This window comes from Malania oleifera, chromosome 12, assembly GCF_029873635.1.
Source record: "Malania oleifera isolate guangnan ecotype guangnan chromosome 12, ASM2987363v1, whole genome shotgun sequence".
Taxonomy (NCBI): Eukaryota; Viridiplantae; Streptophyta; class Magnoliopsida; order Santalales; family Ximeniaceae; genus Malania; species Malania oleifera.
The window spans coordinates 50890390-50908403 of NC_080428.1; the positions used below are offsets into that span (position 1 = coordinate 50890390).

Here is an 18014-nt window from a genome sequence, read left to right on the forward strand (position 1 = left end):
ATAAGACAAGGAAATGAAAACCAGAAAGGACGTAATGCATGCATATTCCTAGCATATTTTATGAAGTTTTAGAAGAGTAAAGAAGAATAAGACTTATTATTTATTTTGTATAAAGCATTTTGTTTCATTATTTAGTCTGTAATATTGTGGTCTGTAGTAACTGCATCTCATATATGATAGATTTTTGGTCAAAGACCATAATTTGACTATTGGAAACTCAATGACCATAGAAAAGATCGACCGACGCCAGGAAGGGAAATGTGTGGTAAGCATAAGTATTTAAAAGTTAAGGGAAATGGATTTTTTAATTTTGCAGAGAGTGAAGTAGAAAAAAATAGATGTAAAGAGATATACAATGAATTAAAATATGGATAAAAACGAACATTTGTACCCACAACGACTAAAATTTGCCTCAACGACTAAAATTTGGCTTTAAGTTTTTAGAAATAGTGTAATGAGCGATTAGGATTTACACAGCCTCATGTAATAAATTCTCGAGAAAAGAGTCGGACTATTGGTTTTCTTTTCCCCATATCTCTGGAGCGCGCGCGCTCTCTCTCTCTCTCTCTCTCTCTCTCTCGCGGCTCTAGGGTTTATCTGACTGATCATCGTCCTGCCAGCCAAACGATAATCATGGATCTCTCCAAGAAGCGCAAAACCGACGAGAACGGCGCGGCTATAGCAACCGCAACCAATGGCGGCGACACATCTCCGCAGCCAGCGACAACTCTCCTCAGCGCTGAAGATGCCCGCAAGATCCTCGATCCCCTCACTCAAGACCAGCTCCTTGACATCCTCCAAGCCGCCGTAACCCGCCACTCTGATGTCCTTGACGCGGTCAGATCCGTCGCCGATCGCGATCCTTCCCAGCGCAAGCTCTTCATCCGCGGACTCGGCTGGGACACCACCACCGAGAAGCTCCGCCACCTCTTCTCCTCCTACGGCGAGCTTGAAGAAGCCGTCGTCATCGTTGATAAGGCAACCGGAAAATCTAAAGGCTATGGCTTTATTACTTTTAAGCACATCGACGGTGCGCTCTTAGCTCTGAAGGAACCTAGCAAGAAGATCGATGGTCGGATGACTGTTACTCAGCTAGCAGCCTTAGGGGCATCGGGGCCGGCGGCGAATATCACGAACGCGTCCGTAGCTGATGTTTCAATGCGCAAGATTTATGTGGGAAGTGTGCCCTATGATGTGTCATCGGATAGACTTCTTGGGCACTTCTTGTCATACGGAGAGATTGAAGAAGGGCCGTTAGGGTTTGATAAGCAGACGGGCAAGTCCAGGGGTTTTGCGTTTTTCGTCTACAAGACTGAGGAAGGAGCGAGGGCTTCGCTTGTTGATCCGATTAAGAACATTGATGGACATCAGGTAGTCTGTAAACTAGCTATAGATGGGAAGAAGGGCAAGCCCGGTATGGCCAATTCTGGGGTTGGCGATGGTTCCGGAGACAGGACGGGCATGCCTCCTCCATCATCAATGGCAGGTCCTTTGAATCCACAATATGGTGCTCCGCCATATGGAGGATTTTCAGGTGCTCACCAGGGTCCGCCAATGCTGAATTCTCCATTGCCATCGTCAATTGGTGCTCCAGGGTTGTCGGCTATGGGCGGTAGTGGTGGTTATGGTGCTGGTGTGGGAGGCACTTATGGTGGTTCCCAGTATGGTGGGCCTGCTTCAGGCGAGTTTGGTGGTTTGAACAATGCAGGGTCTTCACTGTATAGGTTACCTCCAAGTTCTGTTGGGATGTCCTCTGGAGGATATCCTGAGAGTGGTAACTTTGGTTTATCGTCAGCTTATCCTGCTCCGCCCAATCAGCCATCATCAGTGCCGAGGGTTCCTACCGGAGGGATGTACCAGGGCATGCCACCATACTATTGAGGTAAAGCTTTCTTTCTTTCTTATTTATTTATTTATTTATTTTAAACCTTGCAGTAGGTGTCTGTGCATAGATGAATTTTATATTTTGATTTATTTTATTGGCATTGGGCGTCTTTGACATATAATTGTGGTTGGTATTTGTTTGCTCTCGCTTGAATTTTATTACTACATTTTATTGTTTTGAATTTGCTGGGATGAGGAAAGATGCTTGGTTGTTCGGTGTTTGACTGTTGGTGTCACGTCAAAGTTGACTTCCATGATGGGGATTTGCCTTTAATTATTTTGATTTATTGCTCTATAACTGTTTTTTGTGTTGGTTTCTTGCTGCATTTGTTATGTCTGTTGTATATTTCTCAGTATTTGACAATTTGTATATGACTGAATTGAGTATGCAGCTTGTTGCGGAATGTGAATGCTGCAATGTCTCTGCCATTTTGTTTCAATTACATTGCTTTTTAAAATTTATGCCTGTTCTGATTTTTTCCCTTGGTGCAAAGCTTATTGGTTAAGCAAACCTTTTTTGCTTAATTATTCTGTCATATGCTGCATTTTTTTTTGTTCTTTCATGTTTTTAATTGGATATTTTCTTCTCATGTTTTTGTGTGAAGTGCTTTTCTTTTCAATTTTTTAAATTTTTAACAAAAATTGTTTAAACTTCATCATTATGGATCTTTATTCATATTTTATTGATTTATTATGAAGTTGAACATTATTTATGGTCTGCCTCTCACCTTTGTAACCAATTGTTTATTTGTCTTCATTGCCAATTTTTTGTGTTGAGTTGATGTTTTATAAGGTTCATAATTTTATCCCTTGGATGGGAAAGTTTGCTTTGTTGCCATCAATAAGTTCTTTCGTTGTGTTTTTGCTTTCTTCATTTATTCAAAATGTTGTTTAACCTCAGATGTTCTTCATATTTTGATCATGTCTTTTTTGGTTCAAACATCAAATATTTCTTTATTGTGTGGAGGTTTTGGGTGTGCTTGTGAATAGAGTATTTGGCTGACTTGACTAGATCTTTTGATGAGGTTAATACAAATGCTTACTAGTTTGACAGACAGTAGTGATGTTCTATATATGTTTTGTGAGCCTTGTCTTAGAATGCATCCTGTCACATTGTTCTTCCCTAACTAATGATATGTTTAGGTGTTGGAACAGGGGAAATATGTAATAGTTTTTACTGGCTGTATATTTCTTTTGGTGTCCATATGGTTGACCTGGCAATACGATCTATCTTTGTTCCAAATTTGGTAATTTGTCTGTTACTGTATGGAATTGTTAACTTTAGAGTTTGACCTTGTTCAGGAGAAAAAAAAGAAGAAGAAAACTATTAGTGTTTTTTTGTTAAAATACATGCACAGTGCACACACTCGAGGAGTGTGGAAACAACACAAAGCATTGCAAGTTGGTATTGATTTGTTTTTCCTCTTGTATCTAGTTACATTTTGGATATACAAATATATAAAAAATTTGCGAGTGAGTGAATGTGTGTGGATTATATGCCCACTCTAGCCATTCATCTTTGTAGTGAATAGTGATGAATTATAAAAGGTTGCATTGCATCTTAAATTACAGTATCGTTGGGATAATAGGAATAATGGATGGGATTCAAGATACTTAGGTTCTTCATATATGTATATGTATGTATACATTACCCCCATTCCACCCCCACATTTTACATTGAAAGAAAAGAAAATTTTCATTATAGTGATGAATTGTAATAGGCATTTAGATTATTGTATCATAGAAAGCAGGACTTCTAACATATATAATTTATTTTAGCTTCATTACAGTCTTGAATGGTTTTTTAAATTTATATCTTGTACTATGTAGAATGATCCCTTACTTTTTTTGTTGCTTTAACAATGCAAATGGAATTTTTGATTTTTTAAAACTTTATTGTTTTTTATTTTAATTTCTTTTTTTCTCGAAGACTTGCGAGTGACGAGTGTAATTGAGATACTAAAATATTTATATGTTTGTGAGCTTCTTGTTATTGGAATTTGTGGGCTGAGATTACTTTTGAAGTTTGATGCTTATGTGGAGAGAATTGTATTAGAAATAAAATGCTCATGGAGTTGGCCTCCAACAGAAAATTTTAGGTTCTATGGAGGAGCTATATCATTTTATTCAAATTTTAATTTTTTTATTTAGGACTAGAATTGGCAAGAAAATTTCTATTTTGAATAAGCATGTTATGATAATTCGTTCTTGACAAATTTTCTTAAACAAAAACTGTGGTTATGCATCTTTATTTTACGATAATTTCAAGTATACAGCCCCTAACTATGTGCCGTCTCTTATCAGGTGCTTTTAAATCTAGGTCCATGTTTGCACTTACTATGTTATTGTGCCCTAATTATGCTATGTGTTATGGTTCTCGACCCAACTCTGATGAGGTATTGTCCACTTTGACTCACTGACCTCACGGATTAGTCCTATAAAAGGCGCCTCACATAGTTGGCGTCCAAACCATCCTTGTAAGCCTAAGATCTCCCTAGTACGCATTTGATGTGGGACCATGATAGACTCCTGTCCAATCTCTCCACCCGCATGATAGTATCCCTAGGATAGCTTTGATACCAAATGTGACAGTTTTGGACCCAACTCCTGTGAGGTATTGTCCGCTTTGGCTCACTAGCCTCACGGATTTGTCCTATAAAAGGCACCTCACATGGTTGGAGTCCAAACCATCTTTATAAGCCAAAGACATCCCTAGTACACATCTGATGTGGGACCGTGACACTATGCTAAATTATGTGCCATGTTTTGTACAGTCCCTGGTTATTTTATGTTTTGTATATAGTCCCTGACCATGTGCCATCTCTTATAAGCATTATCAGAGAGGGTACTGTGTCTGTGCCTTCTAATTTGTACCAAATTATGCTACACTAAATTATGTTATGCAATTGTTATTGCCTTCAGACTATTACTAGTTGTAGTTCTGTCTTGCTATACTTATGATTGTTCCTTACCTGTAGTTGTTAAATGCTAGAGTCTTCCAAACTTTTGCACTTGTTTTTCACAAAGTATTGAGTTTTCTATTTCATTAATTTATTTGAACTTAAGTGTTTTTAAGTGTTTTCAGTTAGTTATGTTGGCATTATAGCACTTAAGAAATGGCTGGGTTTTAGGTTTACTTTTGCTAGTTTGAATTTTGTTTTATGTTTGGATTTTTAATAATGGATTGAATTATGTATGGATATTTGCTTCAGGTGTATGAGAGCTTATTGGACGAAAATGCTTTACATGGTTGTGGTGATTTCGTGAATGCAACAATGAAATCTTTTGACTGCTGTTCCTTTGTTGCTGCTTCGCTTCATCTGCTACTATAGGTTGTGGTTCGATTATGATGCCTGTTAGTCAATGTTTACATGGGCTAGTTTAGGATCTAGTGAGTGTAGGATCGATATCTAGTACGTCTTGAAAGGGGTTGCTGGACTTTTTGTCGTAATGGGCTATGGAAATGATTTTTTTGTTTTTTTACTTTCATGACTTATTAAGTAGATGCAGCATTTTACTTTGTCTTCTTCTGAGGATGAGTATGTGTTTGTGCTTTTTTTGTGCAAGTATGTTTTATATAATATATGTGTGCATTAATTGGTGCATTCTCATCTGTGCATAATGATGTTGAAGTTTCTGTATGTTGTCTGTACTATCAGCAATCTGTCTTGTATTTGTTATTTTTGCTGCAAACATTTGTTTACCTTTATTATAGAAAAACGTGGGATTTTTATGGGTGATTATTTTGTAGAACATGATTTCATATGCAAAACTATAAAAAATTATAAATGTATGTATATGTGTGTATGTATATATGTATGTATTATCTGTTTAGAATATTGTATGGAGGGCTAGAAGAAAGGGAGCTTTGTACACATTGCATGGATTCGGTTGCCACATGCCAAGATGATAGTGAGAATTGGATTTTGCCATTTATTATATGGATATTCTACAGTTGGCATGGTTTCCCTTTGCATTTCTGAGTTTTATATTGTTGTTAACAATGAATGAGTGGTTTATTTCATCACATTCTCACGTGAATGTTTTTTTTCCTTCTAGAGCAATGTGTTGTTAAAAATTGTTTGGTGCCCTATAGTTAATAAAAATTTATGTGCATTTGTGTTAGAGCCTAAATGTATCATTATACTTGCATTGTAATTTTTCTATGCATGTTATATTTCGTGTATGTAGCCCCCTATTATGGGGGCACTAACTAGAATTTGATGATGTTGGTTGATAGCTTTTTAGACTCTTTTGTGGATATTCTCTTATTTTTTTAGAGTATGCGCAGTTGATGTCTTTATATTTAAATTAATTTAAAAATCTAGTATCTAGAGTTATTTTTGCTTCTAAGAGATAATTGTAAAAAATAAACAGGCAATGAGTACCTTCCTCAAGGTTCTTATTAGCTTCTCTTGGATGAGTATTTTTGGCATGAATTAGAAAATTTATGAAGATGTTTGCTGTTGATTTTGCAGTTTAGAATGGTCATACAGATATGGTAGATGCAGTATCTCTTCGTGTTGATTTCAGAATTTAGAATGGTGCTGTCATATGGTTATAATGGATGCAGTATTTCTTGCCTTTTCTCTTTGATTTCGTTTGTTTTAGGGGATATCTAGTAGTTGTTCAGTGATCCCCAACTAGGGAAAGCAGTGAAATGGCATAGGAAACAAACAAAGGCTAGATAGCAGTAATGAATGCTTCCTGAATTAGTATTGATGGGTAGCATAGCTTAGTACTAACAGGTGTAGCAGAAAGTGGGAGTGAATGTTACACAATGAGAAGTTGATATGATGGCCCTGATTATTTTTTTTACCCTGAACACAGCATTTTCTGGATATTATTAGATTTTATGTTTTATTCCCCTAGCCCTTCCTAATAAGATTTTAAACATATATTGGAGTCTTTAGTTTAGTTTACAGCATTCTTCCATAATAAGGATAGTGAGTTTTATGTTGGCTTTAAAATGCTATCGATAAGAAAATTATTTTCATCACATTTTGACCATGAATATGAACAGATCGCTTGTAATGTGATAATGCTCCCCTTCTACTGACGGGAAATGACTTATGGAGTTTGTTGGATCTCTTTCACCAGTACCTCAAATAATGAACACCATTTGAACCTTGAAAATACATATCACTGGCTTTAATTGGATAACAAGAGAAAGATATGTTGTGAAACTTATGAAGTCTTGTGCCTATTATAGAAATATAGGTCACATTGAAAACACTAGAGCTGAATTTGGGAACACTGATTTGAAATGCTGTATTTGTTGAAGTTTGCATAAATTCAAATCTAAGCCTGTGAGCCTGTGCTCCCAGCCTCTGTAAATGGACATTTGTTAGTATTTGTGAATGAAATCTGTTGGGGTGTCTGCTTTTATCATATCATACTTGCTTCAGTACAATGGGGATGATTGTTTATAGGGTGGTTGGTCAAAGTGCTTTAGGACCAGGGATGTTAGAGTCCCTGAATTTGTACAGATGGTGCTTCAGGTGGCATATTAGTTTGCTAACATGGCTCTGCTGTCAAGACGACTCCTTTTGTTTTTTCCCATTTTGGCATGCTTCTTTTCCATATGTTGTGGCCAGTGCTGTGAGGGTACTTAAAATGGGAGCACTGTTCTATGTTTTCCAAAATACAGAGTAAGTTTTACGCTCCTGCAAGTTTTTCAGTGTCTGTAAATAGGTTTGTGAGTGATGAACTTCACCTCTTCTCCCCCACCCCCAGAACCCAGCATTTGTTATTTTTCTGAATGTATTGAAATGACATGTAACTCTCCCATTCTATGCTTTAGCATGATTAATAGATCTATCAACTCTGGCAGATGGTGGTTTGGGGAAGTGATTATTTTTGAGGTTTAGTGACAGCATGATACCAATTTTGTAAATCAGAGGCCTGAGTTGTAACTCCGAATGGAGAGTGATCTGCAGCAAATGATCTGTGTTAGTTGTTTAAGAGGATAAGCTGTGTTTTTTTTCCCTTTAATTGGAAATTAATATTGTGGACCTTTGTTTGTACAATGGCTGAATGATTTTAATAGCCGTTAATCTAGTAGAAGAGGAAATCGGGTGAATTGGAGGAAAAAGAATTTTAAGTAGCTGATCCCACCTAATGGTGCTTAAGGCTGCATTTTCATTTGTTTGTTTATTTGCTTTCCTATGCTTTTCTTATGGGCCAACTGTACTCCATGCGGTGCTAAGAAATTAACAAATTCTCTTGAATAATTTTTTTTTCACAATTCAATCACTGTATTTAGAAAAATGTCGATCAAAGAAAATTCAATGCGAGCTGTATTGAAGTTTGCTAGAATTTCACCTTGTATAAGTTTTGATGATTCAATCAATCTTCTTGAGGTGAAACATGAGAGGATATCTCACACTATGGGGAAACCCTGTATGACCTAATATATCTATGGATTTTGGATTGGCAAACCTCTTATTACAGGTTGTTGGTTTTGAAAAAAAAACAGAAAATTGTAAAATTAATACTCATTGAGTGAATGAGATTATATATTTTTGAGAGTTTTTTAATTCTCAGTGAATGAGATTCTTGTCCCATGGTCTCCATTCAACTCATATAATGGTCTCAATTCAATTTTGGTGAGGTATTGTCTTGATTGGATTACTTTGTTTTATAATTGTCTTATAAAAGACGCTATAAGTTATCTTTGCAAGTCCATAATCACTTTAGTTTATATTTGATGGAGGAATATGTATGTATATATATGTATATATGTAGCATATATGTATATCTCATGATACGTTTGTTGGTCTCTTGCCACTCTTTTTAAAAAAAAAAAATTAAAATTTGAGGGTGAATTTTTTGTTTTTATTATTGTATAGTGAAAAAATATATTATGATCGGTTGCTTTCTTTAGCCAAAAAAAAAAAGAAGCTTGATTTGATGTTTCTTTTAAGTATTATTTTTGTTTTCTTTTGTTATTTATAGTGAAGAAATATGTGATTATGATTACTACATTTGTTTATTTTTGTTTTCTGCAAAATTAAAATTAGCTTATCTTAAATCTTTTCACAAAGTTGCTCTTAAGCTTGAAAGAGGGTTTCATTAGGTTGCTTATAGTCAAAATGTGAGATCTTATGATATGAATGTTTATTAATTATTCAATATGGTATTTTGTACTGATGCATTGTATTGATACCACCTAGAAGTACAAGATATGGGTGAGATTGCTTAGGCTGTCATCTGGAAGTGATGCCTCATGGTGCTCAAGTATGATTTTCAAATAATGTAATGGGTAAAGAGGTTCAAGAGATTGGAGTTGGATGAGCAACACTAGAGACACTTTTCTCTTTTGGGTTTTGAATGATTAGGATAGCTATGATATATCATAGCCAAAGAACTAAATGGGTAGAAGTAAGGAGATATTTGGTACAATAAATTGAAGATAATAAATGTAATTTGTCTTCAATAAACTAATTGAAAATTCAGGATTTAAATTTTGTTACTCTAAAAAAGAAAACATAAAAATAAGTTAGGAATTATTATAGATAAAGACTTAGATAAAAATAAGACTGTTTTTCTTGAAATGTTAAAAGACTAGGAGATAGAATCATAAAACTCAAAGATGGTGTATGATATAACAAGTATTGTTGGTGCTTATACTCCTTAAATAGGCTTAGGAAAATTTTGAAAAAGATGAATTTGAGATATATGTAGTATTGTACAAGTGATATTGGGATGGAAAAAAATACCTATTAGAGTTTATTTGAACAAATACATTGGAATTGACAATTAAAGACAAGTGGCTGCATGGAATTAATTTATTGTTAGTGCTTATACCCATTAGACCTTTAAATGGAGAAAGTATTATAATATTTTTAAGATAAAATGATTAAAGAGGGTGATTGAAAAGTAGGGGATGGTGAGTAGGATAAGTGGCTTTACTAAAAAAAATAAAATAGCAAAACATATCTTAGGTAACTTTAAAGGAAAAAATTGAGAGGAAGGACAACATAAATCAATGGAAGAGAATTAGGTGGTGGAATTTTAAAAGGAGAAAATATAATAATATTTTCAAGATAAAATAATTGAAGAGGGTGATTGGTAAGTAGGGGATGGGGTAAAGGCAAACACTTAAAGTATGATAAATGGCTTTATTAAAAAGATAACAAAATAGATTTTAGGTAAATTTAGAGGAAGATTCTCGGTTAATATAGAGAGTTGATGATCTAGGATCAAGATGTTTTAAAAGTCGAAAAGGCAAAAAGATTTTTTTATGAGCCACAACAAAAATGTAGAAGTACGAAAAATTTTGAAAAGTATAAGGAGGTAAGAACATATGTAAAAAGAATATTCTTGAAGCTAAATATAAAGGATATAATAAAATATATGCTAGATTAGGAAGAAAATGTATTTAAACTTGACAAAGTTCAAGAAAGAGAGTAAAGAATTAGGCAATGTGAAAATGTATAAAATAAATAAATATGATAGATGGGAGTATCTTGGTTAAAAAAGATAGGAAAGAAAGATGACAAAATTACTTCATTAAGTTATTTCATGAAAACCAAGTATAAGGGTTAAACGTAGAATTAACAAATGAAGAAAAAACTAAAAAGTTTTGAGATTTATTTTTAAAATTAGAATTAATGAAGTTTTTATTGTAAAAGAAAAAAAAAAAAAAAGAGTTATGGGATCATAGAACATTCCAATTTAAGTTGGGGAGTGCTTAGGTAATAATAGAGTTATATCGCTAAATAATTCATTTAATAGAATTATAAAAATTAGGAAATGCAAAAAAGAATGGAAGAAAAATATTTTAATATTTACATACAAAACTAAAGGTGGTATTCAAAATTGTAATAATTATTAAAATTAAATTTATGATTAACTATATAATTGTGTGAAGGGTAATTAGAGAAAGATTAACTAAGGTTGTAAACAAGAGTCTTAAAATATGACAAGATCAATCACAAAAGTTATATGTCTTTTAGGAAAATTAATGAAAAAAGTTTAGGAAAGGAGGAGGGAGTTGTATATTGTTTTTATTGACTTAGAAAAAGTCTATGATAAGGTGGGAAGTTCTTTGTTGGTTTTATAAAGAAAGATAATAATCAATTACATCACGATATGCATGATAGAGTAATGACTAATGTTAAGATTATAAGTAGAGAGTTTAAGAAATTTTCAATTGGTATGCATGAAGGATTTGCTTTGAGCCCTTATTTCTTTGCACTAGTTATGGATGAACTTAGTAAGAGTATGCAAATAAATTTTCATGGTGTATATTTTTTTGCTGTTGATATTGTCTTGATTGACAAAACTAGAGACATAGTAGAGTTCAAATTGGAATTATAGAGAGAAGTTTTGGAATCTAGATGTTTTAGGATAAGTAGAAATGAGTTAAAATTTATTAAATTTAATTTTAATCATGATAGGAAGAATGTTTGAGAAAAGATTAAACTTGATAGTCATGAAATTAATAGTATTATTAGATTTTGATATTTTGAATTTATTTTGTAAGTTGAAGGAGACATCAAAGAAAATGTTATATATAGAGTTAAAATAAGGTGAGTAAAATGGAGAAGTATTTCAAGAATATTGTGCATGTCCACAAAATATTATAAAACACACTGTGCTATATGGATTAGAATGATACACAACTAGGAAATAACATATCCAAAGAGTAAAAGTTTATGAAATGAGAATGATAAGATGAATGAGTGATATAATGTTATAAGACAAATTAAAGAATGAAATATTTGTAATAAGTTAGACATAGAACCTTAGAACAATAGATAAGGATAGAATTATACCTAAATTAAATTGGAATGATATAATAAATAAGGATTTAATAACTCTTAAATTGTTGGATAAAATTACCCATGATTATATAAATTTGTATACACAAATTCATGTAACTAAGTCCACTTAGCAGGGGTTAAGGCTTTGCTTGTTCTTGTTATTGTAGAAAGGATTCTCTGGATTGTGGTTAGGTTATTCCTTATATCTCAAGCTCAAGTATTCTAAAAAGGGGATTCTTTTTTGTTTATGTGAGTGTGCAGCGAAAACCTTGCAAACTCGTATCAATTCGGAACAAGTAATGTAAGCACTCAATGATGAATATATGGAACAAGTGATTACTCACAGTGAGAAAAAGAAAAGCAAACAAAATTAAAGACACAAGAATTTACGTGGTTTGACAATTTGTCTATATCCATGAGAGCAAGCAGTTGATTTTTACTATCAAATTGTCAAGCTTACATCAAGGGTTACAAAATATAGATTATATATCAACCCTATGTGTACAAGAGGTTTAGATACTATCTAAAATACTACTATAGCAAATCCCGAAGGAAAATCCTCAAAATCCCCCAATCTAGTGATCTCTCTATTCAAATTTCGTGACCTACGTCGAACAAAATCATCAACGATTTTAGGCAAACCATCAACGGTTTGATACTGAGATCAAATCATCGATGCAACCGTCAACTAACCGTCGACGGTTTGATAGTGAGAGCAAACTGTCAATGCAATTGTCAACTAATCGTCTACGGTTTTCCTCCTACAACCTCTTTCCTTGTTCTTTGCATCACTATGCTTCCCTAGCACATGCATTCTACTCAAAAATATGAGCCACATCTTTCACAATCTCCACCTCGATGAATATTCATCACTTAAGAGAAAATCGAAAGCATAACCTTACCGATCCACCTGGGACAGTAGATTGGGACCGTATCTCGTCTAGCACCTGGAGATGTAAATCAAGTTCAAGCGACACTTGAACTTGTTCGTGGTAACTGGAATTCCTCTTAGCTAGATACCCAGCTCCTTGAATGACCATTTAAACCACAATGCTACCTTGGCAGTCCAACCACTGCCAAGTACTTCGATTTAGTTGTTGAAAATGCAACCTGAGATTGTACCCTGGACTTCCAACAATTAGGCCCTCCCACAACATACCCTGTTGGACCTCCTGTTGTCTAAGTCCTTTATGTAGTCTACATCCATGAATCTCACAACCGACGAATCACTTTGTTGCCTATCGAAACACTCCATTGCACTATTGTAGGGGACCTAAATATCACCGTTCGTAATTAGGTACTAAGCGGTAAACAATTTACATTGATTCTGTTGTGAAAAAAATAAAGGCGGCCTCTCCCAACAATGCATAGCGGAATGAACATTGTATAAAGGATCACACATACATACTTGCAACAAACAAAATGGTGATAAACAAAAAAAATTCCACAACCATAGCAATATAAAAAGAGTAATAATAAAGGCAACGACACCAGGAATTATGTGGTTCGGTAAAGCCTACATCCATGGGAGCAATTGGCAACAGATTCACTATGAAAATCAAAGTCTCACAATACAATGATCTTCTCTCCTTGTCTCACCCTCTCTTACTCTTTTATATGTTGAAATATGCCCATAATGACATATATATCAACCCCTTGAAGGTTTCCCTTCGAATACCTAACCACTCCAATGTTCAAATTCAAATTTTAAATCTTTTCTTGCAGCCCAACAACCACTCGTCGACGAAAACAGAGTACTCGTTGACGTGCCAGAGAAGGCCACTTATCGACGATTCTGTTCACTCACCGACGAGTCTTTGAACTCTAAGATTTCCTGGCTCTCGATATCTCCTCATCAACGAGTCTTTGCTATTGCCTTGCACCAAGACCACATCCATATGTTTTTCCTTTTATTTATAGACTCCCAAAGTATAAGAGCCACACCATAAATAACAATCTCCACCTTGGCGATTATACGCTTCTTGAGAACCCGCAAAAACATATCTGACTGCTCCACTTTGAACTCTAAACATTTAGTTGGGACCGTCTCCCTTCTAGCACTCGGAGACATGCACTAAGTCCAACCAATGCCACTTGAACTTGCCAATGGCAGCTTCAACTTCTACCATCAACCCCGATACAGTTGTAGATACAACACCCAAAGAATTTACTTTAGGCTTCCAATAAGACCATCCCACAATAGTAAACACAAAAGCTATTGTAAGCCTTATATAACCAAAGCCCCTTACATAGTCTTCAACAAAACTAACAACTGACAGTCCACTTTATTGCCTGCTGAAACACTCCATTGTACAATCATGACCTTTGACATATCCCGGACATCACGGCCCATCCTTGGGTACCGAGCAGTAGACATTTCATATAGATTCTCCATAGAACTCACCTGAGATAGCAAACAAAAGTCTCCTTGTAGTTTCGTCCATAAAGCCACCCTAAGATAACACCAATCTCCCTGTAGCTCTATCCACAAAGCCACCTTAAGATAACACCAATCTCCCTGTAGCCCTATCTACAAAACCACCTTGAGATAACACCAATCTACCTGCAATTTTGTTCAAGCGAATAAGCAAACCAAGATCCATTTTGGCCGTACTTAATACATTCATGTCAAAACCTTCCAACAGAGTATCCAATTGATTAGCCTTAGTCAAAGCCTTTGTAGCCATTAATATGTCATTCACACACAATAGATACATCACTCCAAGGCATCCTATCACCCTATTCCACACTGGAAGCTTTACCAACTCACACACCTGAGTAGTGGTCTGATAGTATACATGAGCCCATCGTGATCCGGCTAGTCTCCCGAGCTGAAAACTCCCTGCAATATAAACGTCATCTCTGCCCTGAGTCTGTTGCTCCATTTGCATCATATGCCCATTCAAACCTTGATATTATTGACCTGAGATAGAACTCCCTACATTTCTGTCCTGAATTCCTAACTCCACATAAATAACATGATTACTGCTACTGCAGTTTTCTAACATTTGTTTCTCTTCATTTACTTGAGTACGCTGTCCTATGACTTTATCACCAAAAGCCATGTCCTCGATCACCCCTTTGTTTGCCATAGGATCACCTAACTTGCACCCACCTTTCTTATAACTTAGAAAGATATATTTTCCAGACACAACACCAAGCCTAGATCCTCTATCACTAGAATATTGCACCAGTGGACATCCACTCACAACGGAGTTGTAAGAACCTGAACCAAGGTATATGGATTAATTATATAAAAGAAGGGTAAATTGGTAATTGAGCAGAGTTCGTCAACGAAATTAGAGTTTGTCGACGAAGTCTATGTGCTGCTCATTGATGAAATTCAGAGGCTCGTCGATGAGGAGAAGTCGAGAGATTGCGGAAAATCGGGGATCTCAGGCTCGTCGACGAGGTCACCGTCTCGTTAACGAGGTGTCTTTAGTGACTCGTCGACGAGGACGTCAATTCGTCGACGAGGGCGGCTGAGTCAAGGGCTATAAATATTAATTTCCATTACTTTGGAGTTAAGTAATCTCAAAATATCCTCTCCCTCTCTCTCTAGAACTTGAAGATCACTCTTTCTCTAGATTTCATCGCCGTTCATCGCCTGAATCGTAAATTCGACGTTACCGCGTAGATCAGGGCAAGATTCTTTTCGTGAATAGTGGATTGGAATCTCGTTTTGAGTAGTTTTGAGTTTTGGTCCAAAATCGAGGTAAGACTCGGTTTCCACTTCTGTTTTGAGATATGTGTAGTAGTATGAATTGTAAGGAAGTATTGTTTTGTGTTGTTTAGGTTTTGGTGTCTCGGTTTGTAGTTTTGGGAGTCGTAGAGTTCGTAGTTTTATTTCGGGTTAAGGTAAAGGGATTCTGTTTATATTAGTTTATTTTTGAAATCGAGATCAGTAAACCTATAGGTTACGATCGTATGTATGTTTTGACTACTTATTTGGGAAAATCTATCGGGTAAAAATGCGAGATTTTCGGGTTACAGTTTTCGGGAAAAATCAGAATTTTCGGGTGTCACCTCTACTTTGTTTGGAAAACTGTATGTTGTGATTTAAACTGTATTATTGAGGTGACCTTATCCATATTTCTATAAAACTACTTGAATTGGAAAACGATATGATTTACGATATACCAAATAAGTGTGGAATGTATGGTTGTATGTAATTGTTCCAGGTATTTTGTAAAACGGCTAGTGACGGCTAATTATTATATGCTGATGAGTATAAGGACATGAGTTCCAAAATTATTCCAGATTTTGTGAAATCAGTTAGTGGCAGCTAATTACCGTACGCTGAAACAGTTATGTGGTGGCTAATTATCGTACGCTGCGCCATGTACCATTTCATTACCGTGGGCGAGAGTGTCCGACTCTATACTCGAGGGTGTGAAATATCACCAGTGTGTTTCGTCTGGTCACCGATGGGTGAGCTACATCGTATTTGGCGACGTGCCGCTGTGAGGCTTCGGTTATCACAGGGTATCGGTTGCTTGAGTGTGACGACACTGACCGTATGTTTGGGTATCGTATGTACTGGAATGGATTTGTAAAAATACTGGAACTGTATAGAACTTTATGAAACTGTATGGAAATGATTCAAACTGTATCGTATTGTAACGTGTTATGTTTTACGTAAAATAACACTGGTATGCCACACACTAATATAACCTGTTTTCTTCCTTACTAAGAGGTGTCTCAACTCGAATGTATATACAAATGTTTTCAGGTCTTTCGGGTAGCCGAAATTAACATTCTAGCATTCGAAAGCGGGGTGTCGTTTAGCTACGGTTAGTGCTTGGATAGGTACGAGTTTTGTAACTGGGTTGTCATGATGGTTTTTGTAGACGCCCGGAGTATGTTTTGTAATTATGGGAACATGTATCCTAGTATTATATAGACTCTGGTATGGTATGTTATATAGATAGATTAAATAGTTTACGTTGTGTATTTGGTGAGTATGGATGTGTATGTGTGTGTTTCGTAGGGCTTTCGTTTACCCCATGGGGTCAAACCCTCTTCCAGTATTGTATCATGTATGTTTAATTGATATTGAGACAGGTTAGGTTACTATATTCACACCTGAGACCCATCTGCGAGTTTGGGGCGTGACAACTTGGTATCAGAGCTAATCAGGTTGTTAGGTATTGTAGACTTAATTAGGCGTGATTATGTGTACATATCAGAGTATAGGATATAGGAAATGGGTAGAGTAGGTTGGGGATTGTGTTGTTACTAGACAGAGACTCGTTGGCGGTGTTCTGTGTTCTTCCTGAAATGACAATTTTAGAAAGATCACGATAAATCATTGATTGATTCGTGTCAGTGTGATAGGACAGACCTGGACCCTTTAGAGTGGTAGTTGACATGATTAGTTCTAATGATTGTGTTAATTGTGTACGATATATGTATTCTAACCGATTTCTATTTTATTTTCAAAATGGAGCCCAATGATAACAACTTGGATAGTGGCTCCAAGGGGACTGCGAGTGATGAGTCTCCTTCTGTGCCACGAGGTTTGACAAGATAGGTGATGCGAGAGATTGGGCAGAGTGTTAGGAGACGCGAGAGCTCTCCTACCGATGCGGGGTGTACCATCGAGAGGTTCACACGTATGCACCCTCTAACATTTGCAAGAGAACCCGATCTGATTATAGTAGAGGATTGGGTCACGAAGACCAAGAGGATTCTGGAAGTCCTCCATTGCATAGATAGGCAGAGAGTCATTTTCGCTACTTTCCAGCTGTCTAGAGAGGCAGGTCGTTGGTAGACTGTAGTGAGTCTGCTTGAGAAGCAGAGAATTGGTCCATCGGGTATGACGTGGGGCCGTTTCAAGGAGATATTCTTTGAGAGATACTTCTCGAATTCCACTTGCGATGCGAAGGTTGATGAGTTTTCGGGCCTGATGTAGGGGACTCTAATGGTGCAGAGGTATGCCTCCAGATATATCGAGTTATCTCGTTTTGCGCCGTATTTGGTTTCGAACGAGTACGAGAAGGTTCAGAGGTTTAAGAGGGGTTTGAGGAAGGACATCCGCCTGCTTATGGGGATGTTGTAGATCCGCGAGTTCTCTGTTCTGGTGGATAAAGCCACCATAGTTGAGGCCGACCTCCAAGAAGATGAGGTGGTGCAGGAATAGAGGAAAATGCTAGTATCTTTGGGGTCTCAGACTGGTCCTCAGCAAGGACAATGGAAGAAGAAGAACTACATTTAAGGTTATCGGCAGAACACCAAGCGGCAGAATTCTTATGGGATTCCATCCTCCACATCGTGCACCAAGTGCCGTAAATGGCATAATGGCAAATGTCAGCCGTTCTGGGGTAACTGTTACAATTGTGGCAAGCTGGGCCACATGTC

At 36.2% G+C, this 18014-nt stretch overlaps 1 protein-coding gene across 7 annotated transcripts; it reads left to right on the forward strand.

Annotated features, from left to right (window-relative positions):
• The first annotated feature begins 470 nt into the window (after positions 1 to 470).
• Positions 471 to 16340, forward strand: LOC131143701 (UBP1-associated protein 2C-like). 7 transcript variants are annotated; one of them, XM_058091949.1, is made up of 2 exons: positions 471 to 1882; positions 5097 to 5489. In XM_058091949.1, the coding sequence occupies exon 1, from the start codon at positions 634 to 636 to the stop codon at positions 1879 to 1881; it is 1248 nt and encodes a 415-aa protein (XP_057947932.1). In that variant the 5' UTR covers positions 471 to 633; the 3' UTR covers position 1882; positions 5097 to 5489. The 7 variants fall into 7 exon arrangements, with proteins under 7 accessions (XP_057947932.1, XP_057947936.1, XP_057947933.1 ...); XM_058091953.1 differs by lacking the exon at positions 5097 to 5489 and adding an exon at positions 6363 to 7275 and having other exon boundaries at positions 478 to 1882; XM_058091950.1 differs by lacking the exon at positions 5097 to 5489 and adding an exon at positions 6908 to 7275 and having other exon boundaries at positions 480 to 1882.
• Positions 16341 to 18014: the final 1674 nt, after the last annotated feature.

Coding starts and splice junctions, on each gene's coding strand:
- LOC131143701 (XM_058091949.1), top strand. CDS start 634: ATGGATCTCTCCAAGAAGCGCAAAACCGACGAGAACGGCGCGGCTATA.